This window comes from Hetaerina americana, unplaced genomic scaffold (genome assembly GCF_022747635.1).
Source record: "Hetaerina americana unplaced genomic scaffold, ioHetAmer1.1.p SCAF_51, whole genome shotgun sequence".
Classification (NCBI taxonomy): domain Eukaryota; kingdom Metazoa; phylum Arthropoda; class Insecta; order Odonata; family Calopterygidae; genus Hetaerina; species Hetaerina americana.
The window spans coordinates 907574-921487 of NW_027287107.1; the positions used below are offsets into that span (position 1 = coordinate 907574).

Below are 13914 nucleotides of genomic sequence, written 5' to 3' on the forward strand. Positions count from 1 at the left end.
ATTATAGGCATTTATTTTTCTCATGTTAAAATTAATGAATATTAATTTATGAACCTCCCATCTCGTGGATGCGAGCACGAGTTATAGACCTCCCGTCCTCGACACTCACTCACTCCCCTTTTGACTCTCCTTTGAGCTCATATCGTTCTTTATTTGGATTTTTTAATTTATAGTTATTTTTTTCTATGCTTCGTTCGACTTTAATTTTGAATCGTTTCATAAACGTTCAAAACATGAAAGAACATTTTGCTTTGTAAAAATACTGCTTTGTACCAGAGTATAAGGTTCAGGGTAAACCAATTACCAAAATGTATAGAAGTGTTACGTAGTCCTTAGTCTGTTCTGAGTCTTTGATTAGGGAACTTTTATTGTAAAGGCGAAAAATTGGATAATAAACTCAATGATGAGCAAAATTCTCGAGAGTTCACGCTTATGATGACGAAATTTAGGACGTATGAGTCCATATTGTCTCTTGTTTGGCATATGCGTAAGAAATAAATTGTTAAGATGCAGTTACGTTCGGTATGTTCGAGTGCAACAGAAAAATCTCTTGCGTGGCTCATTGTAAGTCAGCCAAATACGACCGTGAACTACGGTTCCTACGTATGACCGATTGGGATATTGTTTGCGCAGGGAATGGTCAAGGTCAAGGAGATGATGAAGATAGGAGACAGTCAAGGTAATCGAGTGAGCGAGGGTGGGATACAGTTGTCTAGACGCCTCGAGAGTGGGGATCGCAGAAGCGAATACCGATCAGGCGGCGAACGCACGTGGTTGGAGAGACAGTTGCATCATCTTCCTACCCTGAGGATTAATTAAATAGAAAATCATCCTCGTACCAAGTACTCTCTTTACGCACCTGTGTTTCGAATTGAAGTTTTTCTCGCTAAAAGTTGAATTGAGACATCGTGAAAAGTCACGTCTCACCGCGAACAACCACCCACGACACCAATCACCTGTGAGGTTGGTTTGATGGGGAAGGGTAGAGGGAATTCACCCCGAGTCATGTGTACCGTTGGGTTTTTTGTGTACCGTTGGGTCTTCGATATTCACACATTCATGGCAGGGCGGTGGTAGCTTCTGTTATTGCGCTCCAGCGGCTTCCCACAAAGTTCCCGGGACCACAGAATTACATCGTCGGCATTTAAATCGAGTAATATCACTCATATCGTATGAAATTGGATAGAGGCAGACCAACCACGACCTGAAGTCGCGTCATATGGATTGGAATTATGTGCGACTTAACTGCATGAGTCAGCTTCGTTGAAAAGGAGTATTTTCAGTAAAATTTATACCGGAGCATACTTAAATGCTGTAATTAACCGCTTTGTTTTGTTACACGTTTAGCTTTTTTGTAGAAAGTCATTGCAGCTTTCTTTTTACCGAGCCGTTTTAAGCTTGTGAATAATCTTGCGTTGATTGATTTACAAATTTCACTAGAAGCCTGGTTTGTTTCCTCAGAGTGAATTGTGTATATAACTAAGCCGATCAGATAATCGGAATAAAGCAACCTATTTAAGACGTGTATTCCAGCGAGTCTAAGTTTTTTTTTGTTTCGCCAATCAGCATATTTTACGATCGCGTGAGTCGACTGAGCAATTGTCCCAGATGTGGTTGATAACTTCGTTTTTCTCATAAATATCGATGCACACGGTCAAGAAAAGAAGAACCATAATTTAGTGCAATTATAACGAAAATAGGCAAATCTCATTCAAGTCATTTTCGGCAATTTCGCACAATTCCGGAGTATTGAGGATCCGTTCTACTGTCTCGGATATGACGTTCTATTCCAGCTCCCAACCAACTTTTTACGTTCATATGTTTATAAATATTGTATTTCAGTAAAAATATAATTTTAATGGAAACTTATTTGATGAAGCATATTTAATTTGGAATTAGGGAAACACAGTGTTTTCTCCATTTTTTTCAGTTTTCTTCAGTTTTAGTCCAATTTCTCATGCATACTTGAATGTAGAGGAACTTTATTTTTTGCCGTAGGGTTTAAATGTTGGATGGCATTTTTTTTTTAATTTACACATTATGTGCATTTTGACATTCAACTAATTAAAAGTAACCAATGTTTTTAGGAATAATAAATGCGTTACAACGCATGCTAAGTTGGAATAAGTAAAATGAAGATGTTTGAGCATTATAATTTCATTAATTTAAAATTTCATTTTGTATCAGTGGCATATGAATCACTATCCTATTCCAATCCTCATCCTTTTTCACTTATTTTTAACCGTATGCAAATATTTGAAATGACCCCCCAGAGTGGTTCGATGAAGTATTTGATGTGAGACCCCCCCTTCCAAGTCTGTGTTTGGCTTTGTTGAGAGCAACCAAATATCATGATTGGGAGAGTGGAGGGAGGGATAAGTGACCAAAACTGCTGCATTTTATTGGTGTGTGCACTCTTACTTAAAGAATTGATGCATATTGGGCTCGAGAAAGCATGCTTCTTTGAAGATGCTAGCAGTTCTTTCATAAATTCAGAACTATTTAGAGCCAGCATCAATGCTTTCTGTTTAATAGAATTTTGTAGGCCCAGTTTACTTTGCTTTAATTCATTCTAGTAAAAAAAATGAGAATCAAATTTGACCACTTTATTTTATTTACCCTAGTTGTAGAATATTCAATTGTTCAAATGGAGGGTTTAAAATTGTCTCTAATTCATTTTCCAACCAATAAACAACCCTGGTTCTACCATAACCATCTCTTATTGCATCTGTAAGAAGTGGTCTGCGTTTTGAAAGATAAAGATTCGGGCATCACTCAGAGAAAATTTGCTCTATCCATTATTAAAACTCCTATGTAAATTTTCGCACTATAATATTACTTCACCAACCATGGTTTGACAGTTAGTGTAGTCATCGAAGTGGTTAACATTAGTTGTGGTCATTTATGTATGATAGCAAGAGGGGGGGAAGTGATAATACCTATTACTCATCAACTCTATAACAAGCTGTCAGAACCATGGTCAGTGAAGTAAAATTACAGAGTGAAAATTTACATAGTAGTGTTTTTATTATGGCGCTTATATAATTCAACATTGGCAAAATTTTACTCTCTGCTGGTTTTTTCATACGAAATATTATCAAGATTTTTTGGCATTTCAGGTAGCATTCCACAAGCAAACAGGGAAACAGGTAGCCACTTATGAGTCTTGTAGCACATCAGCCTTCCGGCATGGAAGAACAGAAACAATAAGACCATGCACAATGGCTACTAAGGTATTTCAAATTAAGTTTATCGACTGTTATTTTTTTGGTGATACTCTTGAAACTGGAATTGTAATCTCTTCCACAGGCCTTTTGTGAAAGTATTAACTCCAATAACCAACCGAGTATCTCAGAGCTTCAGGGAATGATCAAGAAATGTTCTGAGGTTCATGGAGCCTTGACAAGGGATGCAGCAATGGGTATGTCCAGGTTCCTAACAGGTCTCATTTCCAATATTATGTTTTTAGTTTCAAATTAAGGTATCTTAAGCAGCTGCAAATTTAATGCACAAGGCATTTTATTTATTGTTTCTTAGTAGGTGCTTTATTGTAAACACTTTCCTTGTACGAAATGTGGCCATAGTTTTTTAGTTTTTTTTTCCCGGTAAATGATATGATTTGTGCTTAATGTCCATCCTGTTTCAAAAGTTATAAAGCAAAACTTTTTTATTTTATTTAGCTTCATCAAATGTCAATTTGTTTTACTGCAGGTCAAGGTTTTGATAGACACCTATTTGGACTAAGGAAACTAGCTGAAGTGCATCCAGAATTCAGCAAAGAACTTCCTGAAATATATAGGGATCCAGCATACAGTGCAATCAATCACAATGTGTTATCTACTTCTACTCTGTCATCTCCTTATGTTCAAGCAGGAGCTTTTGGGCCGGTGGTGAAAGATGGCTATGGAATTGGGTAAGAGTAATAAGCCTTATAGTGTAATTTTTTAAATTTAGTAGTCATAAAACAGGTGATTATGAACCAGTAATGAATAAACACTCAACAATTAGAATAATCAATGTACCAAAAATAAACTTTTGAGAAGTACCGTGTTTTCCCATCAATAACGTGTGTGTTATCTATCAAAAATTTTCAGATGATGGAAAAAATGACGATGCACGTTGTGTAATGAAAATTGAAAAAATTCAAGCATTTACATACCCATGTACACAATAATTTAAAGAAGAGTCGTGAAAAAATAAATTAATCTGGAAACATGCCTTTCTAATTGCATTCCATTTGATACATATGCACATGTATATACAGATGCACGGCATCTATATGCCTTCAAGATAACTATGAAGCCCTGGGTATCTATACAAAAATTCTGGGTGCGCATTATTGACGGGAAAATACAGTATTGGTTGGAACATATAATTTCCACTTTTTAATCTCATAAAAAGAAGTATTTTTATTGAGTTGTAAAGGTTAATAGAAAACATGAACAACTGTAAAATGAAAGCAAATTATCTATCCAATTGTTTAGTATGTTTCAAAATTTATGCTGTGTTGGATTGAATGTGATGTGACCCCAAATATTTTATACCCCAAGGATTTGGAAAGAAATGTTGCTTAAACACTTAGAAATATTTTCTCCATAATAGGTGTCTATGTAGGGAGATAGGTAGGGAACTCCTGAATTGGTTTCTAAACTACTATAAAATGGTTTATCCTTAAATTCATCAAATTTTATTCTATTTATACCCAAATTAACTATGCAAGTAATTAAATGTGTTTACAATGAAATTATTGAAAAACAGATGGCATTGAACATCGGAACCCGGCAGGTATCGTAATAAATTTTCAGTGGGAAAGCTCTTTGCCAGAAATCTGAGGAATCATATAAATTTTCATCACAATTTGCAATGATCAGTGCGATCAATTCCAAGTTATTTTATTTGCTTTTTGTGTCAGTGATTATTTAGTGTGCCCATTCGTAGACACAAAATAGCATGCAGGAAGTTTGATATTGCATTTAACTAGTACCTACACTAACGCCAGCCCGATATCTGAATCATTGTCAAGGAAGCCAGAATCTTAAGAAGAAAAACATTTCAATACAATTTGTTCGAAAAAATATTAATTGCTAACTTAACTGCTAGTAACTAATTATAGATCTCTCCACATGTTTAAGAGTTGTTTGAATTTAATCCCAATTTTAAGTGATGGTGGAAATTGACTGAAGAGTTTATTTGTGAAGGCCTAATTTAATGTTCCAAATACAGTTTTTACTCGAAAGATAGTGCTCTGAAATGTGTAGTATTATTAAAATATGTACGTTGCTGGGTAGCATTTCTAATAGCTTTATGTTTTTTCATACAGGTACTTGATTGCTGATAACATGTTGGGGACCATTGTCACAAGTTATCCTCCTCACCGTGATGGTGCGGATTTTGTAAACTGCCTTCGGAAGTCCTTTGAGGATATTTATAGGGTACTTGTGAAGTAATATTTAAGCATTGTATTTAATCCATAGAGGTAGTCCAGTGGGTAGAGTGATGGACTACTGATCAGAGGACCCCTGGTTCCATTTTTGGGGATGCCTCTGAGCACCTCCAGCTTCAGTCAGCTGCGTGATTTTTTGGGTACCAGATCTTCCTGGGAAACCACTGGTGGCACAGGGAAAGGAACTGGCCCCCTACCCTGATGTGAACACTGCCCTCACCTATCAAACCTTAGGGTTGATACGATGGTCGGTGGTTATTTCATCCCTCCCTGGAAGTGATCTAGTTTTAATGGGGTTTGTGTTTTTGTGTGAAATGTATACCCTGGAGTCTGTTTGCAATAAAATTTGTATTTTATTTACAAAATAAAGAATTTTAAATATTGTTAAGTGTTGATGTACTTGTCTGAAATCATTTACCACCCAGAGGCCTGGAATAAAATGACGGAATCAGAATTTGTCACTAGTCCTGGTTTAATAATTTTAACAGGTTGGAATATGGTGTAATAATTGCCAAAACAACTGATTGGCAACTTATCAAATTGAAGTTCCATAACCTCAATAACAATTTGTCCCGTCTAAAATTGTAATACGTCCTCAGTAACTTTTGTATTAAATAATTATATGTTAATAGCCATTAAAATTCTGTTTCCCCAATATTTCCCTTTTTAATCTTGCCATAGCCAATAACTACATTCTATTATAAGCTATTTGTGTTGAGAGTTAGGTATCTATTTTAAAATATCCAAAAATTGAAATTTTTTGTTTCTTAGATTTCAGAAATGTTTCCCCATGTAATTAATAAGTAACTGATTTTTCTTTAACACCAGTCTCTTAGCTGTTGAGTTTTCGTACTTTTTCCATTGCATCTGGTTATCAAGGGTGAGCTAAGTGGAACTGTTCATTTTTCCAAATGTTTTAAATGCCTTAGTGCATTTTAACATTTAACTAATTAAAAGCAACCAATTTTTCTAGAAATAATAAACCAATTGCTATACCTGTTATGTTTGAATAAGTAAAATTAAGAAAGTTTCAATGTTATAATCCCTGGAAGTAATCTCATTAATGACCATTTTTGATCGGAATTTTGTATTTTTAAATTATTTCCTTAACTAGATACAATATATTCTTGCCTCAAATGATGTAAGTTTACTCATTTTTACCACATGTTTAGAAAAAACGTCTCCAAGCTAAGGCAGCTGCCATTAGAATCAAATATTTAGGGCAAAAATTTTTCTTCGGCTCCAGCTTTTTCTATTTCCTTAATTATATTTGTTTCCCTCACATGGATTACAACCTTGACATAGTGGAGGGCTTGTGCGTTCTGATGACCCCTAGAGCTGTGCTCGCGGGAATAATAATAATTGCTCCTGGTAGGGTCACCCATGCCAGATAGGTCGAAGGTTAGGAGCCAGACTAAAGGTGGTCCATGCAGCATCTGTTCTTCAGTGAGGTGGCTGCAAAGGCATCTGACCCCAGTGGGGTGGCCATGTATGTATATATACATATAATATTATATATATGTATGTTTATATATGTATGCATATATATAGATCCCTGAACCCATGGTGAAAGGCAGCAGTTTCACCATTAGGCACTGGTGGCGCAGACCGAGTGGGTCGACTCAACATCAGCTGCCACGGCTGTGGGTGAGAGTGAATTGGACAGTATCAGCTGCAGTACTGCAATGTGGAAGGCAACCGGAAAACACCACATCCTACCCCACTTCTCCCTATAAGATGCAGTTAGAATTTAAGTTTTGGTGTGATGGCACTCCTTCCGATAAAATCTTCAGGACGTAAAATAGTCCCCCAATCAGATCTCTGGGTGGGAAGTACTGGGAGGGAAACATCAGTCAAGGTAGACTAATGTAGGATAGGGATATGGAACGTGAGATCATTGGGAGTGTGTGGGAAGTTGAAAAATACTAAGATGGAGATGGACAGATTGGGAATCAATATACTAGTGGGCGAGATTAAGTGGGCCGGGTCCGATGACTTCTGGAGCGATGGATACAGGGTGATATACTCAGGAGATGAACAGTAAGTTGCAGGAGTGGGCATCATATTCAAGGAGTGGGCATCATATTCAAGGAGTGGGCATCATATTCAAGGAGTGGGCAAGTAGAGTCAAATCGTGCTGACAAGACAGTGAGTGGATTCTGATGATGAGGTTAGAGGAAGAGCCTACAGACTCAGTGGTAGTGCAGGTGTTTTTGTTAAAATCCAGTCTTTCAGAAGAGAAAATAGAATAAGTATATAGGCAACTGGAAGAAGTTATAGGAGCAGTTAAAGGGAAAGAGAACCTAATCTTGATGAGAGGCTGGAATGCTGTGGTTGGAGAGGGCCAAGAAGGAAGGAGCATGGGACAGTTCAGATTGGGAAAACGGAACCCCGCAGGAGAAAGATGGATAGAATTTTTCAACAAGAAGAACATGGTAGTGGCAAACACCCTCTTTGAGCAACATCGGAGGAGAAAATACACCAAAAAGATGCCACGGGACAGGGCAAGATACCAAATTGACTACATCCTTGTGAGAACGAGATACAGAAACAAAGTTAAACAATGCAAGAGCTACCCTGGCGCAGATATAAATAACAATCATAACCTGGTGATCGTGGACAGCCAACTTCAATAGAAGAAAATCAAGAAAGTGACACAGGAACCCAGATGGAACAAAAATAATGGAGGAAAAGCAGACCAGTGAAAAGTTCACCACGACCATTGACAGAAAAATAGAAGGAATAAAAGTGACTAGCATAGAAGGACAATGAAGGAAAGGAAGGAAATGAAGAATATCAAAACCAAAGTAGCAGATGAACAACTCTTGAGTATGACGGCGCCAACCAAATGGCCATGGATAACAGCTCAAATAAGATGACTCGTAGAGGAAAGAAGAAAATACAAGAATCCAAGAAATGAAACTGAGGAAGCCCTTTACAAAAATTTATGGAACAAAGTCATACAAAATTGCAAGAAGGCCAGGGAAGAGTGGATAGAAAGCTGCTGTAAGGAAATCAATGACAACATAAGGAAGGGAAACAGTGAAGCTGCTTATGAACTGGTGAAGACACAATTTGGAGTAAGAAAAACAAAATCCTGCAACGTTCAAGATGCTAGTGGAAAGATAATGACAGAATATGAAGACGTTGGGAGGAGATGGAAGAAGTACAGTGAAGATCTCTATCAAGGGCCCAAACCACTTGAAAGTGACTTGCTTACAGAAGAAAGCATGATAGAAGAAGATGAATGGGGCCTGGAGATACTGAGAAGTGAATTTGACCGAGCCGTGAAAGGCCTGAAGGACAACAAGGCACCGGGAGTTGATAAAAAAACAGAGAAATTATCAAAGCACCCAGGGCCTATGCAAAGGATAACCTATTTGAAATAATGAAAGATATCTACGGCAGTGGAAGCTGTCATAGATATCTTTCATTAGTATCTACCTGAGGACTTTGAGAAGAGTGTAATGATTGCAATACCAATGAAACCTAGAACAGATAAATGCGAAGAGCACAGAACATTGACCCTGACTTCTCATGCATCGAAAATACATACTCAGATAATCAGCCAATGAATAGAAGAAGAGTTAGAAGAAATCCTTTTGGAAAACCAATTCGGATTCAGGAAAAACCAAGGAGCAAGAGAGGCAATACTCAGCTTGAGGGTACCAGACAAAAAATTGATGCGTGTAAACAAGTCATTATATGTGGCATTCGTGGACTTGGAGAAGGCCTTTGACAATGTCAAATAGAACAAAATGTTCAAGGTACTAGAAGCGCTTGGAATGGACTACCTCTAAAAGAATTAGATAACAACCATGCAAATCAAAAACAGAAGGAAAAGAGAAGCCAAAATAAACAAAGGAGTTCCGAAAGGATGCAACCTCTCATCAGGACTATTTAACATATATCTAGAAGAGGCCATAAAAGAAGCACAAGAATAGGGCATCAAATGAGTCGAGGTGAATGGTAAAGAAATTAACATGCTGTGGTTCCCAGATGACGTCACAGTAGTGGCAGAGATGCGAGAGGACCTACAAGCAAACCTGAATACTATGGAAGGCACTGGGGGAATATAATATGAGCATCAACAAGAAGAAAACAAAAATACTTGTGTGCAAAAGAGAGAAGCTGAATACAGATATCACAATTCGAGGAGTGAAACCAGAGCAAGTGGAATCCTTCATCTACTTGGGCAGCGGTATAACTTGGGATGGAAGAAGCTCGACCGACATCAAGCAAATAATAGCTCCAGCAAAGAAGGCGTTCATTGAGAAGAGGCAACCACTATGTTCAGAGAACATGAGATCATAAACAAGGAAGCAGTTTGTCAAAATGTTCATGTGGAGCAGGGCACTCTACAGAGCGAAGGCATGGAATATTGGAAGAGTGGACCAACGAAGAATAGAAGCATTTGAAACATGGCGCTGGAGGAGAATGCTGAAGATTAAATGGAAAAAGTGAGGAGCGATGAAGTACATAAAAGAGCAGAAGAGGAAAGGACCGTATAGAGAGCTCTATGGCAAAGAATAACTAAATGGATTGGACATACCCTAAGGCACAATGGATTAGTTAGAAACATAATAGTAAGAAAAATTGAAGGAAACATTCGGCGAGGAAGGCCAAGTACATAGGGCAAATTAAGAAGGACGTAAAAAAGGGAAACTATCAGAGGGTGAGGGAATATACACTAAATAGGGAAAAATGGAGGGCTGCATGTAGAAAGACTAGTAAAAAGTTTCGAAATGCATCAAATACGATTATGCCTTACATATTTTATAGTAAAAGCATTACAAGTTTAACAATTTCCTGTGGAGAAAAATAATTGGTAAGATACATTTTTTCTATAAATGTTTGCAGACATCCATTGAATTTTAAGCAGGGATACTGAATTAACAGAGAAATCTTCGGCCAATCATATGCCATATGATTATGAATTCTGTCAATTAAGAGTGATCATTTGATCCTTGTTCATATGTGTGTAATTTATTGTACAAACATTTAATTTTTTGTAATTTCAGTAGCCTATTTTATTTTGCATATGTGGTAAAAATTTCCTTGATTTGACTCAAGTGTAATGGCAGCTGTTGCAAGTTGAAAAACATTCAGGTTGCCTATGGCAACAATGGAGGCAACACAACAAGCTACTGAAATTTTTCTTTTGCCTGAAAAAATTATCATCCAAGGTCAATGCTGCAGGAGGCTTACGGAGGGCTTGTTCTTTTATAGGGATGATTGAACTGAAGAAGTGAAAATTAAGACTGCTACTCCTATTGTGATAGAAGTTGGTCCAATAATATTTATAAGGCTATTAGAAACATTAAAACTTTAATTGGATACCACTAAAGTTGAAAGCAAGAAAACTGTACGCCAGACATGTTTGTGGGTTGTGGATTACAAGACTTCTCATTCCTGAAAAACCTGGAAATTCATTGTAAGTTTGTTCAAAGTGGCGCATGACTTTTTGGGAAGATAAGGAGTTTATTTGATAGTTATCAATGTATGTGAAGCATGGCAGCATTATATTTAGCCTGAAACTAATTTAATGATGCAACGTGAAATGAATTGTTGCCATGATATCCATTTTTTTAGAACAAGTATTCAAATGTGTTATTTTCACTTCTATGTCATGGCAAGTTGCTTACTGTTGGTAAAAATAATTACCTCACTCATTACCCTTCTATGTTGGAACAACAGTTTTTTTCAAGTGAAATAGTAATTTTAATTTCATTTCGAACTCATTTACGTTCATTAGGGCTTTTGTGATTAGCGCCAAGTGATACTCTCTGGCGGCCATTTGTGGAAGCTCTTTGGCCAACCTGGGTTGCGCTGTTGTAGGGTGGCAGAAAGCGGAACCATTTCGGAGCATTATCGGACCCCATGCAGCGGGTTTTTTACTCGCGTTTGTGGCTCTGGATGTCAGTTTAGAATCTGCAGCGCTCGAGTGTGGTCGAGCTAAATTCCGGATCGGTCACACCATCCGGTGAACATCTAGACACTTAGAGCCTTCCACTGAACCGAGATGGAGGCAGTTGACGTAGAACAACAGCGTCCCGAAGAACAACCAACGCAGGATCCAACATCAACTTTCTGCAATAGGCTCAACCCCCGCCTTGGCTGTAACTGGCTGGAAAGATTCTTTTTCCGGTGAGTCTATTTTAACTTTCATCAGACTTTTCAAATAGCTTTTCAGTTTTTTGTAGTTTATTCATCATTGAGTATCCTGGCAAGTTGAAATTTTAGGGAAAGATATGCTCTCTCGCGAAGTGGAGTGAAAAAATCGTGAGGATTTCGTTCCGTAGACTTCCATACTTCGTGAGCCAAGCGGGCTTGCCGAAAAGAATCTTTAGGTTTTTTATTTGGCAGTGTAAACACCTACGTTTTACTCTTTTCATAAATACGCGCTTTTATTTTTACTTGTTCGTCCCGAACTTTGAACGTTCACCCAGGGGATGGCAATGGTACCCTGAATATAAACTGAACTTTGCCGCTTTAGTGGTATCTGACGAATGTTTTCGTATCAATATTAATAAGACAAAACCGGCGCTGTGCTTGATTGCTCCATAAAAGTCAACTTCCTAAGAGATGTGTATGTAATTTTTCATTCATGCTTTTGAAGTGTAGACCTTAAATCGGCGATAAATATTAAATTAGGATCACCATGTATGTACCAAAAACTGGCGATCAGTGGCGTTATATATGCCGTTATCTTGGAAAACGGAACCCGGCATTGTACTCCTGTATCTAGGCAACCTAGAGTTCAGTGTACGTAATTTTGCATACATTTCAGCGTTCGATGAGAAGGATTGAGAAACATGTTAGAAAATCTTTGTAATGCTCTTCTTATTTTATTTTTCCTTATTCGCCAGAAGTTTCACAGGCCTCAATAGGTACTGATTGTGGACCAACAAGATCGCTTATTTAATTGACTCCCGATTTAATGTCTAAATGATATCTTTCCCAAGTCAAATGCCGCAATTTTGACCGTCAGAACGACGGACGAGGAATATAAATATTCTCTACTATCCCTTATTATCCGCTCTGTGGAATCTTCCATGCACACGTCTATGAATCCCACTAACCGTCATTTTTAGGCGACGGGTTAGAACGAAATTAATTGTAACATAGTTGAATTCCCTAAGCCCCTGAATGCAGGTACTCTTGTCTCACTTGAGTAAGGATGCTTCTGGAGGCTTGCACGGTATTTGAGGAGATTCAAGAGAGAGATAGATCGCCCATTTCAGTCTTATGTCTGGGAAATGTTTTTATGTGACTCTCTTCCCGATACTTGCCGTCCAAGTGACGAATTATTTTGCAACGCATTCGTGCGGAAAAAATGCATGCCGAAAATGAGAACACACTCACGGGTTTTACGTGCGATTTTGGTATCATGAGGTATGTGGATCAGGATTCCATGGCCTACCGCACTTCGGGGCTTACTAAACCTCGCGCTTCCACTGTTCTTAGAAGGTCGAGCAAAATACGCTGAAAATTCGCACCGACGCCACTTCTCTCTTCGTCGTCAACTGAAACCTCGCTTTAATTTTAGAGCATTAATTATTCAAGTTGCATTTCAGTAAAATAATATTCATAATTTGAGTGGATCCGAATCCATATGCTTCATAAGTAAACCTTGTTTGAGTTTTTCATCCACGTAATCCAATTGTCAGTTTAATTTTTATATCTGGAGCTGGGATGTTAATGCTTGTTCCTTTTTAAAGAGTTTTCTTATGTTTTAACATAAGGTTTGTATTTCCAAAATGTTTCGGACATTCCTTGTCATGCGTAATAAGTATTTTTATAACGAGTAATTGATTGTGCTATTCTTTCGTTTATTAATTCACAATAACCCATCTCGAGACCAATTAATAAATGCACGAGCTAATTAATTTTTCATTGCGCGTCTGGCGTGCAAAAGAAGAGATTCTCCTCTCGGGAAAAATCATTTCGGTTGTCCATATTTTGGTGGCCACAAATATCTAGGCCTCAGCGTGACAGCTGCGCCCAAATTTTGGCTGAGGGGTTGAGAAGGTTCTCGAGATTCTCAGGATCACCGATGTTTGATGTGCAACCCCATGGATAGAATTTGTAGCGAATAGTTTTAAGATTTAACCTAGTGGGAGATGAAAATTTCATATTTTTATTCATCATTTTAAGGAAGTAACCAATGAGAAATTTTGCGGAAGAGATATTCCCGGCAAGGTTCCGGCTGCCGAAACTTAGGGTGCGATAAAAAATATCCTTGCTAGATACCATATTGGATCATAGTTTGATAAATGAATGAATTTTATAAATATTAATTTATTATTTAAAACGTCAATGACGAAGCCTCATTCTGTCGAAAAGTTAATCGATAAACAAAGCTTTCAAATTTTTTCTCGTTATAAATACATATAACCACGAACCACAGTGATCAACGCGAAGTTTAATTTGAAAAGTTACGGTAGACCTCACAAAATACTGACGTCAGC

At 37.7% G+C, this 13914-nt stretch overlaps 2 protein-coding genes across 3 annotated transcripts in view; both read left to right on the top strand.

Moving 5' to 3' along the window:
* The window catches only part of CPT2 (Carnitine palmitoyltransferase 2), a 34260-nt gene extending 28434 nt beyond the window's left edge, over positions 1–5826 (top strand). For both annotated transcript variants that reach the window (XM_071593122.1, XM_071593121.1), the window contains 4 exons: positions 3120–3233; positions 3310–3421; positions 3712–3913; positions 5321–5826. In XM_071593122.1, the coding sequence (XP_071449223.1) occupies positions 3120–3233; positions 3310–3421; positions 3712–3913; positions 5321–5447 (555 nt within the window). In that variant the 3' untranslated portion in view covers positions 5448–5826. The remainder of the gene's footprint in view (positions 1–3119; positions 3234–3309; positions 3422–3711; positions 3914–5320) is intronic.
* Positions 5827–11405: 5579 nt separating this feature from the next.
* LOC139694627 (patched domain-containing protein 3-like) overlaps positions 11406–13914 on the top strand; it is a 278330-nt gene continuing 275821 nt past the window's right edge. Inside the window, exon 1 of the mRNA XM_071593110.1 lies at positions 11406–11590. Within this exon, the coding sequence (XP_071449211.1) occupies positions 11466–11590 (125 nt within the window). The 5' untranslated portion in view covers positions 11406–11465. The remainder of the gene's footprint in view (positions 11591–13914) is intronic.